This window comes from Leucopleurus acutus (assembly GCF_964270905.1).
Source record: "Leucopleurus acutus genome assembly, chromosome: 7".
Taxonomy (NCBI): Eukaryota; Metazoa; Chordata; class Mammalia; order Artiodactyla; family Delphinidae; genus Leucopleurus; species Leucopleurus acutus.
In genome coordinates this window covers 28,035,464-28,053,570 of record NC_139150.1, presented here as the reverse complement: position 1 = coordinate 28,053,570, position 18,107 = coordinate 28,035,464, and the positions used below count along the sequence as shown (strand labels likewise).

The following is an 18,107-nucleotide window of genomic DNA, read 5'->3' as shown; positions in this document are numbered from 1 at the left end:
AACCCACTCCTAATCAAAATAAGACACTAAAGTTATTCTAACTGTATGTTTGCAGGTTGTTCATCTCAGATAAGAATTACTAATTCTTTGATGGATGCTTTTAAAGGGTATTTTAAACTAGTTGATATGCAAGAGATAAAAATATCTCGTGTGTGTGTGTGTGTGTGTGTGTGTGTGTGTGTGTGTGTGTGTGCGCGTGTGTGTGACCAAGGCAAAGTTGACCATAAATTCCCAACTCTGTCTATGATTCAGCAAGAAAGACAACATGGGAATGGCCTTGAGAAACAAGTGTGTGATGGCTCACAAAAAACGAAGACAGTATAAAGTTGCCAAAAGCATGGAAAGAAGGAATTCTCTTTCATTCCACTCAAGTCAGCACTGTTTCTAACACCGGAAATTTACTTATTTTTAATATATTAAAATTAATTTAAAATAATTTTAAATACTTGTTTTTATGTCTAGTTTGAGTCAAATTGTAATATGCCACCTAGCTGCATGGCAAATATAAGCAAATAATTGAGGCCCAAGGAAAAGCTAGGTTAGGGCAGAAAGCCTAAGCTAGAGGAGAAATAGAGCAATGATGCACAGGCTCTGAGGCCAGAACTGCTTCTGAGTTTTCAGGCTTCCAAAGAAAAAAAGACACAGGGTCGGTTTCATCACTCCTATTTGTCAAATAGGGGGAAAAAAATCTCCAGGGGAAAACCTATCTTTCCTTGTTGCTTCTACAGGCATCATTTTATTCAATATCAGACCCTCAGAAATCTAGAGAAGGCTGAACCATTTTGATATCTGTCATATATCAGCGATTGCTGTGAAATCATAAGGCAGCCTGCATGGAAGATGGCTGAAAGTAGACGGAGCTCATCATTATCTCTGGGAAAGAGAAGCCTGGGATGTTTCCCTTTAAAAAGAACTCCAAATGCAGAAGGTTAAGTTAGTATCATGATCTCATCATAATATCCTAGCATAATCCCAAATGTACATTTCTGATAAAATCTGTCTAAAGGTTCTCTGGAAGATTTCATCCAGCCTGATTCATGAGCTCTTCTAGAATGGCTCACTCCCCAGAGACCAGCCTTCCCACACTCCCAGTCCTCTGATGGGCCCATGCTTTCCTTGAAATGCTACACTCAGGTAGGTCTCTGTGACACAGCTCGCAGGCTGTGTTAATGATCATTCCTTCCATGAAGTAATTATGAGCGAAAACAGGTGGGGGGCTTTTTGTTTGCTTTTTCTTTCTCTCTTCAGGTTCACATTACCACCTGAAGGCTACCACACTAAAAGTTGAACTTACAGAGACCTTGATAAGGAAAAGTCTTTACATAACGAGAGGTCATAATTGGAAGACATAGGAGGTAAAAACTGTTTCTGTGCTTACCATGAGGCTCACAAGAGGATACATGTTCAGGATTGCACAGCAAAACAAAAAATGCTAAATTACATTAATGTAAACATTTAAAACTTAAAATGTGGTAGTTAATGCATTTCTTTTTCAAGTCTGCATTGAAATAAGATTCGTATCACTCTAGGGTGACCCGGAGTGACTACAGAACCCTGGGCAAGTGGCTTCAACTCCCCATGCCTCCACTTCCTCAACTCCACAGCAGAATAAACGATAATGTGCACGTGTCACAGCGCCTTCAAAACATTAAACCAGAGGCCATGTGCAAGCCCCTGCACAGTGCCTGGCACACCGCAGGTCCTTATAATTATAAACAATTCCATCCTTGCCTTTCTCTTCCCTTCTTCCAAAGTTTACTACCAAAACAGAAGGGCTAGTCCTCTGCACACAGGGTTTTCCAGTTCTTGAAGGGACGTGCACCCTCCCTTCTGTCTGTCTCTGGGTGAACTTTTCCCCTTGTCGAGGTGCCCTTCTCCACGAGGCAGACAGCTAGAGTTGTCAGCTCGAGGCAAGAATACCAGCCACACTCCAGTGTGCTATTTCTAAAATTATAAATGGTCCTCAGCACAAAACCAAGACATCCTCATCCTTAATTCCTGACGGCCTGGGGCAAATGCTTCTCTCTCCCCTATAACCCTTTTTCTTAGTGTTTGCCAAACTGAGAAACAAAAGATAATATTAAGTGGATGACAGATATACTTATATTGGTATCTATTTATACCATATACACAGAACTTTCCCCAAACTTGACATTTAAATGGAAAAATCTAAAGCAAAATCATTACCTATGATTATGTATATATATACACATACACACACCTTTATCTTACTGTATAGTCATGTGTACCCTCTATGTACAGTAAGTGATACTGATTTTACTTTTATAGGAGTAATTCAGTTTCCTTTTCTTTATACAAAACAAATGAGTTGATTAAAAGAAAATATTAAATTAAAAACCAATTGCACTTGAATACAACCTATATCATGACAGAGGATTGAGAATAACCAGGTTTCACCAACACAGTGTGGTTTCAGGAACTCTCATCAGAACCACCTGAGGTGCTTGTCAGGCGTGCCGATGCCCAGCCCCCGAGACCTGAGTGAAAAGCTAGACGTAAGACCCACAAATCCTTAGGAAATTTTTTGCACGCTGAAGTTTGAGAACCACTGAGGCACAGCACCTGGACAATATTCACACCTCTTTTTCACAGTATTCTTTGCACGAGTGTGGCTGTTTGTGCATTCTATATCTGGTCCACACGATGCTGTCTACTTCAGATTATGAAGCAGTGACAAGAAGCCAATCAATTTACCTGGCCTTGCGTGGGATCCAAGATAGTGCCAAACGCATCTGCGGCCAGGTACATCACACCAATTGTTTACACAAGTCACCAAGTGCAAAAGGCTAGCTCTCTAAACCCCCAGACCCAACACTGGCCGGTTGTCCCCACTAGCAAGCATTCCCCCGAAGGAGACAAATCAATGAGCAGTTCATGTTGTTTTGAGAATATGTCTTCCCCATCTGAATGAATTTAAATCTTCATTGGGTAATGATTTTTCCTTCAGGTTTTTCCATTTAAGTGTCTTAACTTTAGAGCAAGCTTATTCTTCTTGTTTTAGAAGCTACACAATTCAGCAAAACTCCACACACACAGCAGGCCTTACTGCAATGGCTGTCTCACCCATGAATATAGTTAACCATGGACATAAACATAAAGACCTCATTACATTTACTGTGGATTTCAGACCTTTAGATATTCAAACTCCACACAATACCGTATCTTACTATACGAACTTGTTGTCAATAGACTGAACTTTGGTTTGTTTGTTTAATTGACTGATTCAGGTTTTGGTCTCAAAAAGAAAAACACTGGCTAAACCCATCCATAAGTCATAACTAGAATAGTCAATTCCATTTTTTTGGATCCTTCTTATACTAATCATTGTTTGAGATTAAATGCTCAGAATTCATTAACATAAGTATTGGCAACCTGTAATCAGTACAAACTAATTTCCATTTTCAAAGGAGTGCTGATTGGAGTTACACATATAGGTGTGGGTTGACATCACAGGGTTAAAAACACACACAATTCAAATTCAACATCAAGTTTAAATCTTACATTATCCAGGTATTTTGCTCAAGACTTCATTTCACTTTTTTGTGCTTGGACACTATAAAATACAGAGAGGAGACTGATGTAAATCAGATTTAATATTACAAATTAATGGGAAAAGGATGGGCTATTCAACCAGTGCTGCTGAGACAAGTAGTTACTCATATAAGATAGTAATTTTTTGGTTTGCTCACCCCCTGGGGCGGGTAGGGGCTGGGAGCTGAGGCTCAGGCTTTGGAGGTCAGACCCCAGGGAGAGGACTGAGGTTGGCTATGTGAAGACAGCCTGAAGGGGGCTAGTGTGCCACAGATAGCCAGGAGGGAGTCTGGGGAAAAGTCTGGACCTGCTGGAGAGGCAACACAGCATTGTTTCCAGGTGTGTGAGGAGAGGGGATTCCTGCTCCGTGTGCCCACAGAAGGCAGGGCACCACCTAAGCGAGTTCCAGAGACAGGCACAAGCCACGGTTATCAGCTCAGACCCCAGAGATGGGCATGAACCGCTAACGCTGCCACCACTGCCACTCAGAATCCTGTGTGCAAGCGCAGGTCACTACCCACACCCCCCCAGGAGCCTGTGCAGCACACCACTGCCAGGGTCCCGTGACCCAGGGGCAAATTCCCCAGGAGAACACATGGCGCGCCTCAGGCTGCTGCAACATCACGTCGGCCTCTGCTGCCACAGGCTCACCCTCCATTCCAATTATGACTACCGTACCCCTCCCTTTCCCTGGCCTGAGTGAGCAAGGGGACCCTAATCAGCTGCTGCTTTAATCCCCTCCTGTCTGGGCAGAGAACAGACGCCTGAGGGTGGCCTATACGCAAAGGCAGGGCCAAAACCAAAGCTGAACCCCAGGAGCTGCACGAACAAAAAAGAGAAAGGGAAATTTCTCCGTGCAGCCTCAGGAGCAGCGGATTAATCCCCCCAATCGACTTGATAAACCCTGCATCTCTGTAATACCTGAAAAGACAATGAATGCTCCCAAAATAGGCAGTGGAGTTTGGGAGCAACTGTAGACTTGGGGTTTGCTTTCTCTGTCTGATTGGTTTTTGGTTTTATGTTTATCTTAGTTTACTTTTTAGTGCTTGTTATCATTAGTGGATTTATTGGTTTGATTGTTCTCTTCCTTTTTCTTTTTTTTTACTTTTAAAAATTTTTTATCTTTTTTATTATTTTTTCTATTTTTATTATTTTTTTATTTTGTTTTAGCCTTTTTTCTCTTTTTGTGAGTGTGTATGTTTCTTTGTGTGATTTTCTCTGTTTAGTTTTACTTTTACCATTTGGCTTGGGGTTCTAGCTGTTCTTTTTTTTTTTTTCTTCCTTTTCTTCCTAGCCGTGTGGCTGGCAGGGTCTTGGTGCTCCAGCCGGGTGTCGGGCCTGAGCCTCCGAGGTGGGAGGGCTGAGTCCAGGACACTGGAACAGAGACCTCCCAGCTCCATATAATATCAATCGATGAGAGCTCTCCCAGAGATCTCCATCTTAACACTAAGACCCAGTCCACCCAATGGCCAGCAAACTCCAGTGCTAGATGCCCCATGCCAAACAACTAGAAAGACAGGAACACAACTCCACCCATTAGCAGAGAAGCTGCCTAAAGTCATACTAAATTCACAGACACCCCAAAACACACCACCAAATGTGGCCCTGCCCACCAGAAAGACAAGATCCAGCACCACCCACCAGAGCACAGGCACCAGTCCCCTCCACAAGCCACTGAACCAACCTCACCCACTGGGGGCAGACACCAAAAATAACAGGAACTATGAACCTGCAGCCTGCAAAAAAGAGACCCCAAACACAGTAAGTTAAACAAAATGAGAGGACAGAGAAATACACAACAGATGAAGGAGCAAGGTAAAAACCCACCAGACCAAACAAATGAAGAGGAAATAGGCAGTCTACCTGAAAAAGAATTCAGAGTAATGATAGTAAAGATGATCCAAAATCTTGGAAATAGAATGAAGAAAATACAAGAAACGTTTAACAAGGACCTAGAAGAACTGAAGAGCAAACAAACAATGATAAACAACACAATAAATGAAATTTAAAAATTCTCTAGAAGGAATCAATAGTAGAATAACTGAGACAGAAGAACGGATAAACGACCTGCAAGATAAAATAGTGGAAATAACTGCCACACAGCAGAATAAAGAATGAAAGGAATTGAGGACAGTCTCAGAGACCTCTGGGACAACATTATATGCATCAACATTCGAATTATAGGGGTCCCAGAAGAAGAAGAGAAAAAAAAAGGGTCTGAGAAAATATCTGAAGAGATGATAGTTGAAAACTTCCCTAACATGGGAAAGGAAACAGTCAATCAAGCCCAGGAAGCACAGAGAGTCCCATACAGGATAAATCCAAGAGGAAACATGCCAAGACACATATTAGTCAAACTATCAAAAATTAAATACAAAGAAAAAATATTAAAAGCAGCAAGGGAAAAGCAACAAATACCATACAAGGGAATCCCCATAAGGTTAACAGCTGATCTTTCAGCAGAAACTCTGCAAGCCAGAAGGGAGTGGCAGGACGTATTTAAAGTGATGAAAGGGGAAAACCTACAACCAAGATTACTCTACACAGCAAGGATCTCATTCAGATTTGATGGAGAAATCAAAACCTTTACAGACAAGCAAAAGCTAAGAATTCAGCACCACCAAACCAGCTTTACAACAAATGCTAAAGGAACTTCTCTAGGCAGGAAACACAAGGGAAGGAAAAGACCTACAAAAACAAATGCAAAACAATTAAGAAAACGGTAATAGGAACATACATATCAATAATCACCTACCTTAAATGTAAATGGATTAAACGTTCCAAGCAAAAGACAAAGTCTGGCTGAATGGATACAAAAACAAGACCCATATATATGCTGTCTACAAGAGACCCACTTCAGACCTAGGGACACATACAGACTGAAAGTGAGGGGATGGAAAAAGATATTCCATGCAAATAGAAATCAAAAGAAAGCTGCAGTAGCAATTCTCAAATCAGACAAAATAGATTTTAAAACAAAGACTATTACAAGGGACAAAGAAGGACACTACATAATGATCAAGGGATCAATCCAAGAAGAAGATATAACAATTGTAAACATTTATGCACCCAACATAGGAGCACCTCAATACATAAGGCAAATGCTAACAGCCATATAAGGGGAAATCAACAGTAACACAATCATAGTAGGGGACTTTAACACCCCACTTTCACCAATGGACAGATCACCCAAAATGAAAATAAATAAGGAAACACAAGCTTTAAACGACACATGAGACCAGATAGACTTAACTGATATTTTTAGGACATTCCATCCAAAAACAACAGAATACACTTTCTTCTCAAGTGCACATGGAACATTCTCCAGGATAGATCATATCTTGGATTACAAATCAAGCCTCGGTAAATTTAAGAAAATTGAAATCGTATCAAGTATCTTTTCTGACCACAACGCTATGAGACTAGATATCAATTACAGGAAAAAAACTGTAAAAAAAACACAAACACATGGAGGCTAAACAATATGCTACTAAATAACCAAGAGATTACTGAAGAAATCAAAAGGAAATCAAAAAATACCTAGAAATGAATGACAATGAAAACATGAAAACCCAAAACCTATGGGATGCAGCAAAAGCAGTTCTAAGAGGGAATTTTATAGCAATACAATCCTACCTCAAGAAACAAGAAATATCTCAAATAAACAACCTAACCTTACACCTAAAGCAATTAGAGAAAGAAGAACAAAAAAACCCGAAGTTAGCAGAAGGAAAGAAATCATAAAGATCAGATCAGCCACTATGGAGAACAGTATGCAGTTTCCTTCAAAAACTAAAAATAGAACTACCATATGACCCAGCAATCCCACTACAGGGCATATACCCTGAGAAAACCATAATTCAAAAAGAAACATGAACCACAACGTTCACTGTAGCACTATTTACAATAGCCAGGAAATGGAAGCAACCTAAGTGTCCATCAACAGATGAATGGATAAAGAAGATGTGGCACATATATACAATGGAATATTAGCCATAAAAAGAAACAAAATTGAGTTATTTGTAGTGAGTTGGATGGACCTAGAGTCTGTCATACAGAGTGAAGTAAGTCAGAAAGAGAAAAACAAATACCGTATGCTAACACATATATATGGAATCTGAAAAAAAAAAAATGGTTCTGATGAACCTAGGGGCAGTACAGGAATAAAGATGCAGACATAGAGAATGGACTTGAGGACAGGGGGAGGGGGAAGGGTAAGCTGGGATGAAGTGAGAGAGTAGCACTGACATATATATACTACCAAATGTAAAACAGATAGCTAGTGGGAAGCAGCCACATAGCACAGGGAGATCAGCTTGGGATAGCAAGGGGGGGAGGGAGGTGCAAGAGGGAGGGGATATGGGGATATATATATACATATAGCTGATTCACTTTGTTATAGAGCAGAAACTAACAACACTGTAAAGTAATTATACTCCAATAAAGATGTTAAAAAAAAAGACAGTAATTTTTCCATCTCATACCACTATACAAAATTAAATTCTTGGTATATTGAAAAGCTAAAACTAAAAATGAAAGTTTAAAAGATATAGAGGAGAAAATGTACTTATGAACCTAAGGTAGGGAAGGCCTTCTTAAAATACAGAAGTCCAAAGCAAAAATGGGAACAAACGACTTCAACTTCTGAAAGTAAAAACTTTGCGCAAAAAGATACCATCAGCAATGGGAAAAAACAAGCCAAAGACTGGAAGAAGAAATTTAAAAACATTTTTTTAGAATAAAAATGGAATACCATGCAGCAGTTAAAACGAACCAGATGCCACATTTATCAACATTGATAAATCTCAAGAACATAACGCTGAGTGAAAAAGACAAGTTGCAAATCAACATGCACACCTATACAATATGAACACATGCAAACCAATACCCTATATTGTTATTAACAGAATGCAAATATATATATGGTTGCATAAGAATATGCCACTCCAGGATAACGGTTATCTTTGAGGAAAGAGGGGGATACACAGGTGACATAAACTGTATCTGTAGTGTTTTCTTTCTTGAAAAGAATCTAAAGCAGGCATAATAAAATGATGGATGTTGGTACATGATTGTTCTTTATGTTATTTCTGTACCTTTTTATATATTTGAACTATTTCATAACTTTCTTTTTAATTCGATGAAAGATAAGAGAGAGAGGGAGGAGGAAAGGAGATTGGCAGGAATGAAGGAAGGGTAAGAATATAAGTTGGCTTGAGTACTTATCAGATCTGAAAGATGTTTAACTTCCTTGAACAAAATTAACCCCAGCCAATATGCCTTAAAATGAGGCCACACGATGAAGTCTGAGAACCATGTGCCTGTACCTACTGTTAACTGAGGTCTCCGGCTCATACTTACTTGACAAAGGCAGACAAAACTTGCCAGTAGTATTTCCAAAGAGCTCTGGTAAGCCATTCACAGTTTGGAATTCCTCCTCCTATTTTTCTTAACCAAAAACATTCCCTTGGCTATGAATTCATACAGGTCCCCATTGACCACAGGGGGCAAGATTTTCTTGTATGAAGGCAAATGGGGAAAAAGAGGGAAAATAAAACCTTTGGTGAAGACCGTATGTTCTGTGTTAAGCTAACAGGAATTCATGTATTATTCAATATTTTTAGATCACAGCTAGATACTATACTATCATTAATGGAAGAATAGACAAATGAGTATTACTCAAAAGCTCCTACCCATTTCTGCAAAATGTGTTAATCACAACATTGAAACATTTCCTAAAAGCATGACAGTCTGGGGCACTGGCCTGAGAATGATCAAGTCCACTGTGCCATCTTTTCTGGGCCTAATAAATGACTTCATTATATTCTTTCTATCCTCACCAGGTTTTTCCTTCCACATGAGTTTTATTTTTTTCTTTTTTAAATTGAGGTAACAATGGTTTATAACATTATATAAATTTCACATGTACAACATTATATTCCTGCATTCTATAATACACATTATATTTCTATATATGCTGCAGCATGTGCCCCACCAAAAACTTAGTTTAACTAAGTTGTAATAGACTGAAACTTAAAATAAAAAATGCAATAACCTAGCAAAGTCAATTTGACTTTAATTTCTGAGCTGGTGTTTTATTTCAACTCAGTGTCCAGCACAGTTCCTGGCACATAATAACTAGGTGTCCAATAAATATGGAAGAAAAATGAAAAGCAAAGGGAAGAGCACATTAGGAGGGTGGGGGGGTGGACTGGTGTGAGTGCTGCTTCAAAGGTCATTCAAATTCAGATATACTCTGTTTCATATTCACCTCATCAAGTCAAAGACCCTTCAAGACAAGGATAACCCTTCACTCCTCCTCCACCTGCTCCTTCGATCCTGGTGCAGTCCAGCTGTGAGCCCACTAGTCCTCTGGGCACCTCAGAGCACCACTCACCTTAACTCCTTTGCCCTATGAACTGAGTTCCGCCTCTGCAAGAATGTGTTACACACATCGGAAGACACAGGAACAGAACACTTTGTTCCATGGAGATAGAACTTCTCCCTTTTGGATGAAAGTATAAGTCAAGGCAGTCTAGCCACATGGTCGTGCAGTGTCTAAGATGGAGGTCAATCTGCATGCCTGTCCTTGCTAACTCAAATCAGACACCATTTTCCTCACCTCAAAAACCAGGCACCGGGCTTCCCTGGTGGCGCAGTGGTTGAGAGTCCACCTGCCGATGCAGGGGACATGGGTTTATGCCCCGGTCCAGGAAGATCCCACATGCCGTGGAGCGGCTGGGCCCGTGATTCATGGCCTCTGAGCCTGCGCTTCCGGAGCCTGTGCTCCACAACGGGAGAGGCCACAACGGTGAGAGGCCCGCGTACCGCAAAAAAACAAAACAAACAAAAAAAACCAGACACCATCTTCACATCACAGACAGGACTAGAGCCCAAGCCTACTTAACCACACAGACTTTCACTAGGGCTCACAGTGTCCCATATGAGACAAGACTGTTGTCAGGCAGCTGCTGGAAGGGCAGCCCTCACTTTACAGAACCCAGAACTTAGGAAGAATTCCTCAAGTTTCCAGTCTCAGCCTTAAAGCTGGTTCTCAGTGCCCAATGGAATGAAAGCTCCACGTGGACCTTGTCTGCGTTGTTCATGGCTGAACCTTCAGTGCCTTAGAACAGTACCTGGTACAAAGTAGACAGACAGTAAATATGTGTTGGTTCTGTTGATGAACGTCTCACGCCTTGTTCAGAGATGCTCTGCTTCCCAAAGCCACTGCTCTTTGGTTTGTGCCTTACAAACCTTAATGAGTAGTGTCTACTGTACTTTAGAATCACTCTCAGAATATGAGCAAAAAAGTACACAGGGCTGAAACGGGACTAATAAAAAAAAGCCAAGGGCACTGGAGAAACACTTCAAAGACAGAATGAAATATTGTTCTAATATATGTTCCAATCCAAAGGCAGTTATGGCAGAACAAATGCCCTCCCCAAAGCAGTCCACACCCTAATCTCTGGAACCTGTCAATCAGTTACTTCACCTGGTAAAAAGTACTTTACAGATGTAAAAAGTAATGAATGTTAAAATAGGGAGATTATCCTAGATTATCTGGATGGGTTCAGTCTAATCACATGAGCCCTTAAAAGCAAAAAACTTTCAGGCTGGAAGCAGAGAGATGTAGCAGAAGGAAAAATCAGATTTAAAGCATGAGAGGGGCTCAAACCACTGTGGCTGGGGAGGGACCATAAGAAAAGCACGAGAAGGAATGCTGGCAGCCTCTGAGTAAAGACCAGCCCCCAGCTGACATCCAGGAAGAAAACAGGGACCTCAGTCCTACAACTTCAAGGAACTGAAATCAGCTACCAATCCGAATGAGCTCAGAAACAGATTCATGTTCAGAGCCTCCAAAAAGGAATACAGCCCTGTGAACACCTTGATATGCAAAATTCATACCTTCATTTTATGCAAGGTATAACCAAGGCATAAACAAATAATCTACAGGATAAGAAGCCTTGGCAATACCTAAGCAAAGAATGCAATTTTTCATTGAAATATTCTTCAGGATTACTTTGCTTGGTATATGACTGATTTCTAACACTGATTTATAAAAGAAAATTTCTTCCTTACCAGCCACTGCTTTCAGCATATAATTTATATTACTCATATCAATTAAATTATTAACTTCTATTTATTGAGCATCTAATGTGTGCCAGGCCTTATGCCAGGCTCTTCATATACCGGAGCAATAGTCACAACCAAGGGTAAACTACGTTACCTGTAGGTAAAAGCCTTGTTACCTGAGGCTTACAGAATCTAATGTATCCAAGGTCCCACAGTTGGTAAAATGCTGAGGCAGAATTTGAACCCAGATGCAGATGACCCCAGGCCTACACCCTTTCTACTCTGCCACACTTCCCCACTTCTGTCAAAATACTGAGGTCCAAGTGGTCATCAGGGAACTGAAGGAGACCCAGGAGAAAGTGTCAGAATACTTTGGCTGAAAAAGAGAGAAATAGCCACATCAAAAAAAAAGAAAGAAAGAAAGAAAGAAAGAGAGGAGAAATGTTTCAAAACATGTCTCTCCTCAAAATCCACTTTTAGTACAGAAACGTGTGCAGACAGACAGTTTCTCTCCCCTCCCCCGCAACGTTGGTTGCTGCTCCTGTCGTATATCTTGGCGCAATTAACTGCCCACGTGCAACGAGGTGTCACGGAACATCCATCTACCATCACCCATGTCAAAATTCCACCCAAGTGGCAGAAGCAAAAGGCTGCTTAATGTAAATCAAGTATCAACCCCAGTGCTCCAATTAAGGCACTGCTATAAGAGTCACATTTCAAAATGTTTGGAAGTCACTTCATCCCAGAGGTATCCCCTAAAACATCTTTACACAGAGCCATCCTGGCCACTCATTATGTTCTAATTCAAGAGCCCCATTTTCTGATTTTAGGAAGATCTCACAGCAACAGCTGACAGGCAGGAGCAGAACCTGAGATGCTCCTATGCCCGAGAGATGGGCAGGAAGCATATGGCAGCTACCCTAATCAACACCCGCCGTGAACCAACTGGTCTACAAGGCACAAACACAGCATGACAGGATGGGCTGTGATGTAGCTGACAGTTTTGACAGTGCATTTCCATGTCCTCGATCACGCTAATTTTTCCAACTAGGGAGAGATTTTCAAGTTGAACCCTAAGCTGCTGATTGTCAGATTATGAAGGCTGTACTATCATTCTACTTAGAGCATAATTCAGACATTATATAATTAGAGGGATTTTACTGGGTTGTGCACACAATAGGTGTTTAATGAGTAAACAGAAGTGAAACAATGAATGGGCACCAGAATAAATTACTATGTCTTCTAAAAGCACCCATCTTTCCAAAGTCTGAATCATCCCAGCTGAAAAGGTGAACATTTTGATCTTGTTGTGAAATAAAGCAAAACAGCCAAAACAGTCCAAGGAAATGGTCTACCATTTGTAACAACCTTTGACCCTCTGTCTCACGATGCAAAAAGTGCCAACAGCCTGCAAGTGTCTTCACAGATGAGCTTATCTGGTTATTTAGACCAGTTATCTGGGGCTGCAGACATCTCCATACAGAAACATATCTTACTAAAATTATACTCTAGAAACATTACCAGTGGAATCACAGAGCAATGAAAATAACTCAGTACATTTTCAACCACTGAAGCAGAAAATATTATTTCTGGAATAAAACAAAAACAGATCTTAAGCATTAGGCCTAAACCCTTCACACTGACGGGATTACCATCAACCCTGCCACAGAAGCATCCGAAAGTCACAGTCTGACTACGACCTTCACCTCAGGCAGAAGCTATAGCATCAGAGCGTCAAGCTGGACACAAGGACTCCCTGATGGTCAGTCAAGAGTGTAAACCCTGGCATGTGTTTCTAAGGAATATTCTAGGGTATCATCCAGGTACAGGGTCCAGAAACAGAACCTTCTTAGTTCCCCAGGAGGGCCCATCTTTCTCTAGAGAAATCATGGTGTGCAAAGGCTCAGAGGATTCCAATTTCTTTCTATTATAATGAGGAACATCTCTTTCCAGGCACATCCTTCTTCTAGGGCTTTTTCCCTGGTTTTAAAAAAAACTACTGACAAATCAGAGAGCCCTGTGGTGAATAGGAAACCTGAACACTGAATGCTAAAGGATGTTGTTCCAAGGGGCATTTCACCAGAGCTCCAAGGAAACCCAAAGAAAGATACCTGTTCTGGAACAAGACATAACACACAGACGACCAGAATGCTCAGACTCATCCCTGTTGTTGGATGTATTCTCATGGACTGCTTCTCTGAACTAGTGATTCCCAGCTGATGGACTGGGCTTTCTTGGGATTATTTTTTTCTGTGAATGCAATTTTGTCATTGATTAAGCTAATTATTGAGTGTGCTCCCATCCAATTCCAGGGTTTTCCCACTGAGACATCTCGATGTCTCCTTTCTGATAGGCTTTTAAAAATGAATAGATATCCATCTTCCCATCAATGGTTTTGAGAATTTTTTAAAAAAATCTGTGGAGTTCCTTCTTCACATGAACCCTTTCAATATTAAAAACCATAAAAAAGGAGGTTTTCTCTGATTGAAACAGGCACAAGGGACCTTAGACTTGGACTCAGAGCCACACCCTACTTACTCTTCCCCCATTTACTCTTGGAGAGGTAGCCCAAAAGTTTGAAAGGACAGTTAGAATACCACTGAGCCAAATTATGTCTCCAACTCCCAGCCAGCACTATATTTCTACAAAAACAAAGTCATGCTGCCCAAGGAAAAATGTCACATTCCAAAAGTATTAGTGCTTGAGGCTTCTCCACACAGCAATCCTACTCACCAAGATCGGCTTCAGAATGTCCAGGTTGGAATGAAGTATTTGCTCTGCTGCATCCAGTTTCTCCTTTGGCAGGCTGCAAAGCATGGAGACTTCTTGGTCACCAAGTTGAATCAGCTCTCCTAATTTTGATCCATTGCACAGATTGGTCAAATGTAACTGGTAGCCTTGCAAAAATACCTGGAAGCATTTCATGCAAAAAAGAGAGAAGCAAAACTGGATTACAAAGATGGGAAGCAGGGTCCTTGAAGCATTTTGGGGGACTTCACATCAATACAGCTTTGAAGAATGGACACTGCTGGACTGTATCCAGTGCACAGGGTCTCTACTGAACTTTAGGATGGGTCAAGGCATGATCCTACAGGACATTAAAACCGGAATGTGGCATTTGACTTATCACCTCCACACTCTTGTCCTTGTGAGGGGAAATCCTGAGTCCACCTCTTTTTCTCAAAAGTGGGACACGTAATTCACCCAGTAGGAATCTAGAGTCTGAACTCCTAAAACCACTGTTATTAAAGAAAATAGAAAATTCTCATTATTTTGGAATTCATGATATCTTAACCTGGGGTTGGGCTGAATTATGAAAAAAAGGCATTTATACTATTTATTTGTAGATACAGATATTTAGCTGATGCAAAGAACTATGTTCAAACAATTTCAGAATGTGGAACTCTTCCTTTTACTTGTATCAGAGCAGAGTACTAGAAAGTCAAGCCCCTTACCTCACTGATAGGCCAGTTCTAAGTCTTTTTGGGTTTTTTTAATCTTTATTTATTTATTTTCTTATTAGTCATCCATTTTATACACATCAGTGTATACATGTCAATCCCACTCTGCCAGTTCATCACACCACAACCACCACCCCATGCCGCTTTCCCCCCCTCGGGGTCCATACGTTTGTTCTCTACTCTGTGTCTCAATTTCTGCTCTGCAAGCCAATTCATCTGTACCATTTTCTAGGTTCCACATATATGCATTAATATACGATATTTGTTATTCTCTTTCTGACTTACTTCACTCTATATGACAGTCTCTAGGTCCATCCACATCTCTACAAATGACCCAATTTCATTCCTTTTTATGGCTGAGTAATATTCCATTATATATATGTACCACATCTTCTTTATCCATTCGTCTGTCGATGGGCATTTAGGTTGCTTCCATGTCTTGGCTATTGTAAATAGTGCTGCAATGAACATTGGGGTGCATGTGTCTTTTTGAATTATGGTTTTCTCTGTGTATATGCCCAGTAGTGGGATTGCTGGGTCATATGGTAGTTCTATTCGTAGTTCTTTAAGGAACCTCCATACTGTTCTCCATAGTGGCTGTATCAATTTACATTCCCACCAACAGTGCAAGAGGGTTCCCTTTTCTCCACATCCTCTCCAGCATTTGTTGTTTATAGATTTTCTGATGATGCCCATTCTAATTGGTGTGAGGTGATACCTCATTGTAGCTTTGATTTGCATTTCTCTAATAATTAGTGATGTTGAGCAGCTTTTCATACGCTTCTTATGTCTTCTTTGAAGAAATGTCTATTTAGGTCTTCTGCACATTTTTGGATTGGGTTGTTTTTTTCATATTGAGCTGCATGAGCTGTTTATATATTTCAGAGATTAATCGTTTGTCCGATGATTCATTTGCAAATATTTTCTCCCATTCTGAGGGTTGTCTTTTCCTCTTCTTTATGGTTTCCCTTACTATGCAAAAGCTTTTAAGTTTCATTAGATCCCATTTGTTTATTTTTCTTTTTATTTCCATGACTCTAGGAGGTAGATCAAAAAATATCTTGCTGTGATTTATGACAAAGAGTGTTCTTCCTATGTTTTCCTCTAAGAGTTTTATAGTGTCTGGTCTTACATTTGGTCTCTAATCCATTTTGAGTTTATTTTTGTGTATGGTGTTAGGGAGTGTTCTAATTTCATTCTTTTACATGTAGCTGTCCAGTTTTCCCAGCACCACTTTTTGAAGAGACTGTCTTTTCTGCATTGTATATCCTTGCCTCCTTTGTCATAGATTAGTTGACCATATGTGCATGGGTTTATCTCTGGGCTTTCTATCTTGTTCCATTGATCTATGTTTCTGTTTTTGTGCCAGTACCTTATTGTCTTGATGACTGTAGCTTTATAGTATAGTCTGAAGTCAGGGAGTCTGATTCCTCCAGCTCCGTTTTTTCCCCTCAAGACTACTTTGGTTATTTGGGGTCTTTTGTGTCTCCATACAAATTTTAAGATTTTCTGTTCTAGTTCCGTAAAAAATGCCATTGGTAATTTGACAGGGATTGCATTGAACCTGTAGATTGCTTTTGGTAGTATAGTCATTTTCACAATATTGATTCTTCCGATCCAAGTATATGGTATATCTCTCCATCTGTTGGTATCATCTTTAATTTCTTTCATCAGTGTCTTATAGTTTTCTGCATACAGGTCTTTTGTCTCCCTAGGTAGATTTATTCCTAGGTATTTAATTCTTTTGGTTGCAATGGTAAATGGGAGTGTTTCCTTACTTTCTCTTTCAGATTTTTCATCATTAGTGTATAGGAATGCAAGAGACTTCTGTGCTTCTTTTTTTTTTTTTTTTTTTTTTTGCAGTACGCGGGCCTCTCACTGTTCTGGCCTCTCCCGTTGTGGAGCACAGGCTCCAGACGTGCAGGCTCAGCGGCCATGGCTCATGGGCCTAGCCGCTCCGTGATATGTGGGATATTCCCGGACCGGGGCACGAACCCGTGTCCCCTGCATCGGCAGGCGGACTCTCAACCACTGCGCCACCAGGGAAGGCCCTCTGTGCATTCATTTTGTATCCTGCAACTTTACCAAATTCATTGATTAGCTCCAGTAGTTTTCTAGTGGCATCTTTAGGATTTTCTATGTATAGTATCATGTCATCTGCAAACAGTGACAGTTTTACTTCTTCTTTTCCAGTTTGTATTCCTTTTAGCTCTTTTTCTTCTCTGATTGCCATGGCTAGGACTTCCAAAAATATGTTGAATAATAGTAGTGAGAGTGGACACCCTTGTCTCATTCCTGATCTTTGAGGAAAAGCTTTCAGTTTTCCACCATTGAGAATGATGTTTGTTGTGGGTTTGTCATATACGGCCTTTGTTATGTTGAAGTAGGTTCCCTCTATGCCCACTTTCTGGAGAGTTTTTATCATAAATCGGTGTTGAATTTTGTCGAAAGCTTTTTCTGCATCTATTGAGATGATCATATGGTTTTTATTCTTTAATTTGTTAATATGGTGTATCTCACTGATTGAGTATATTGAAGAATCCTTTCATCTCTGGGATAAATCCCACTTGATCATGGTGTATGATCCTTTTAATGTGTTGTTGGATTCTGTTTGCTAGAATTTTGTTGAGGATTTTTGTATCTATATTCATCAGTGGTATTGGTCTGTAATTTTCTTTTTTTGTAGTATCTTTGTCTGGTTTGGGTATCAGGGCGATGGCAGCCTCATAGAATGAGTTTCAGAGTTTTTCTTCCTCTGCAATTTTTTGGAAGAGTTTGAGAAGGATGGGTGTTAGCGCTTCTCTAAATGTTTGATAGAATTCACCTGTGAAGCCATCTGGTCCTGGACTTTTGTTCGCTGGAGATTTTTGGGGGTTTTTTTGGGTTTTTATTGCGATACACGGGCCTCTCACTGTTCTGGCCTCTCCCGTTGTGGAGCACAGGCTCCGGACACACAGGCTCAGCGGCCATGGCTCATGGGCCTAGCTGCTCCGCGGCATGTGGGATCTTCCCGGACCAGGG

The 18,107-nt window shown here is 40.6% G+C and overlaps 1 protein-coding gene across 3 annotated transcripts in view; it reads right to left on the bottom strand.

Annotated features, from left to right (window-relative positions):
* The window catches only part of ABCA1 (ATP binding cassette subfamily A member 1), a 137,044-nt gene that overhangs the window by 60,032 nt on the left and 58,905 nt on the right, over positions 1-18,107 (bottom strand). For all 3 annotated transcript variants that reach the window (XM_082842123.1, XM_082842122.1, XM_082842124.1), the window contains exon 7: positions 14,359-14,535. In XM_082842123.1, coding sequence (XP_082698249.1) covers positions 14,359-14,535 — 177 coding nt within the window. The remainder of the gene's footprint in view (positions 1-14,358; positions 14,536-18,107) is intronic.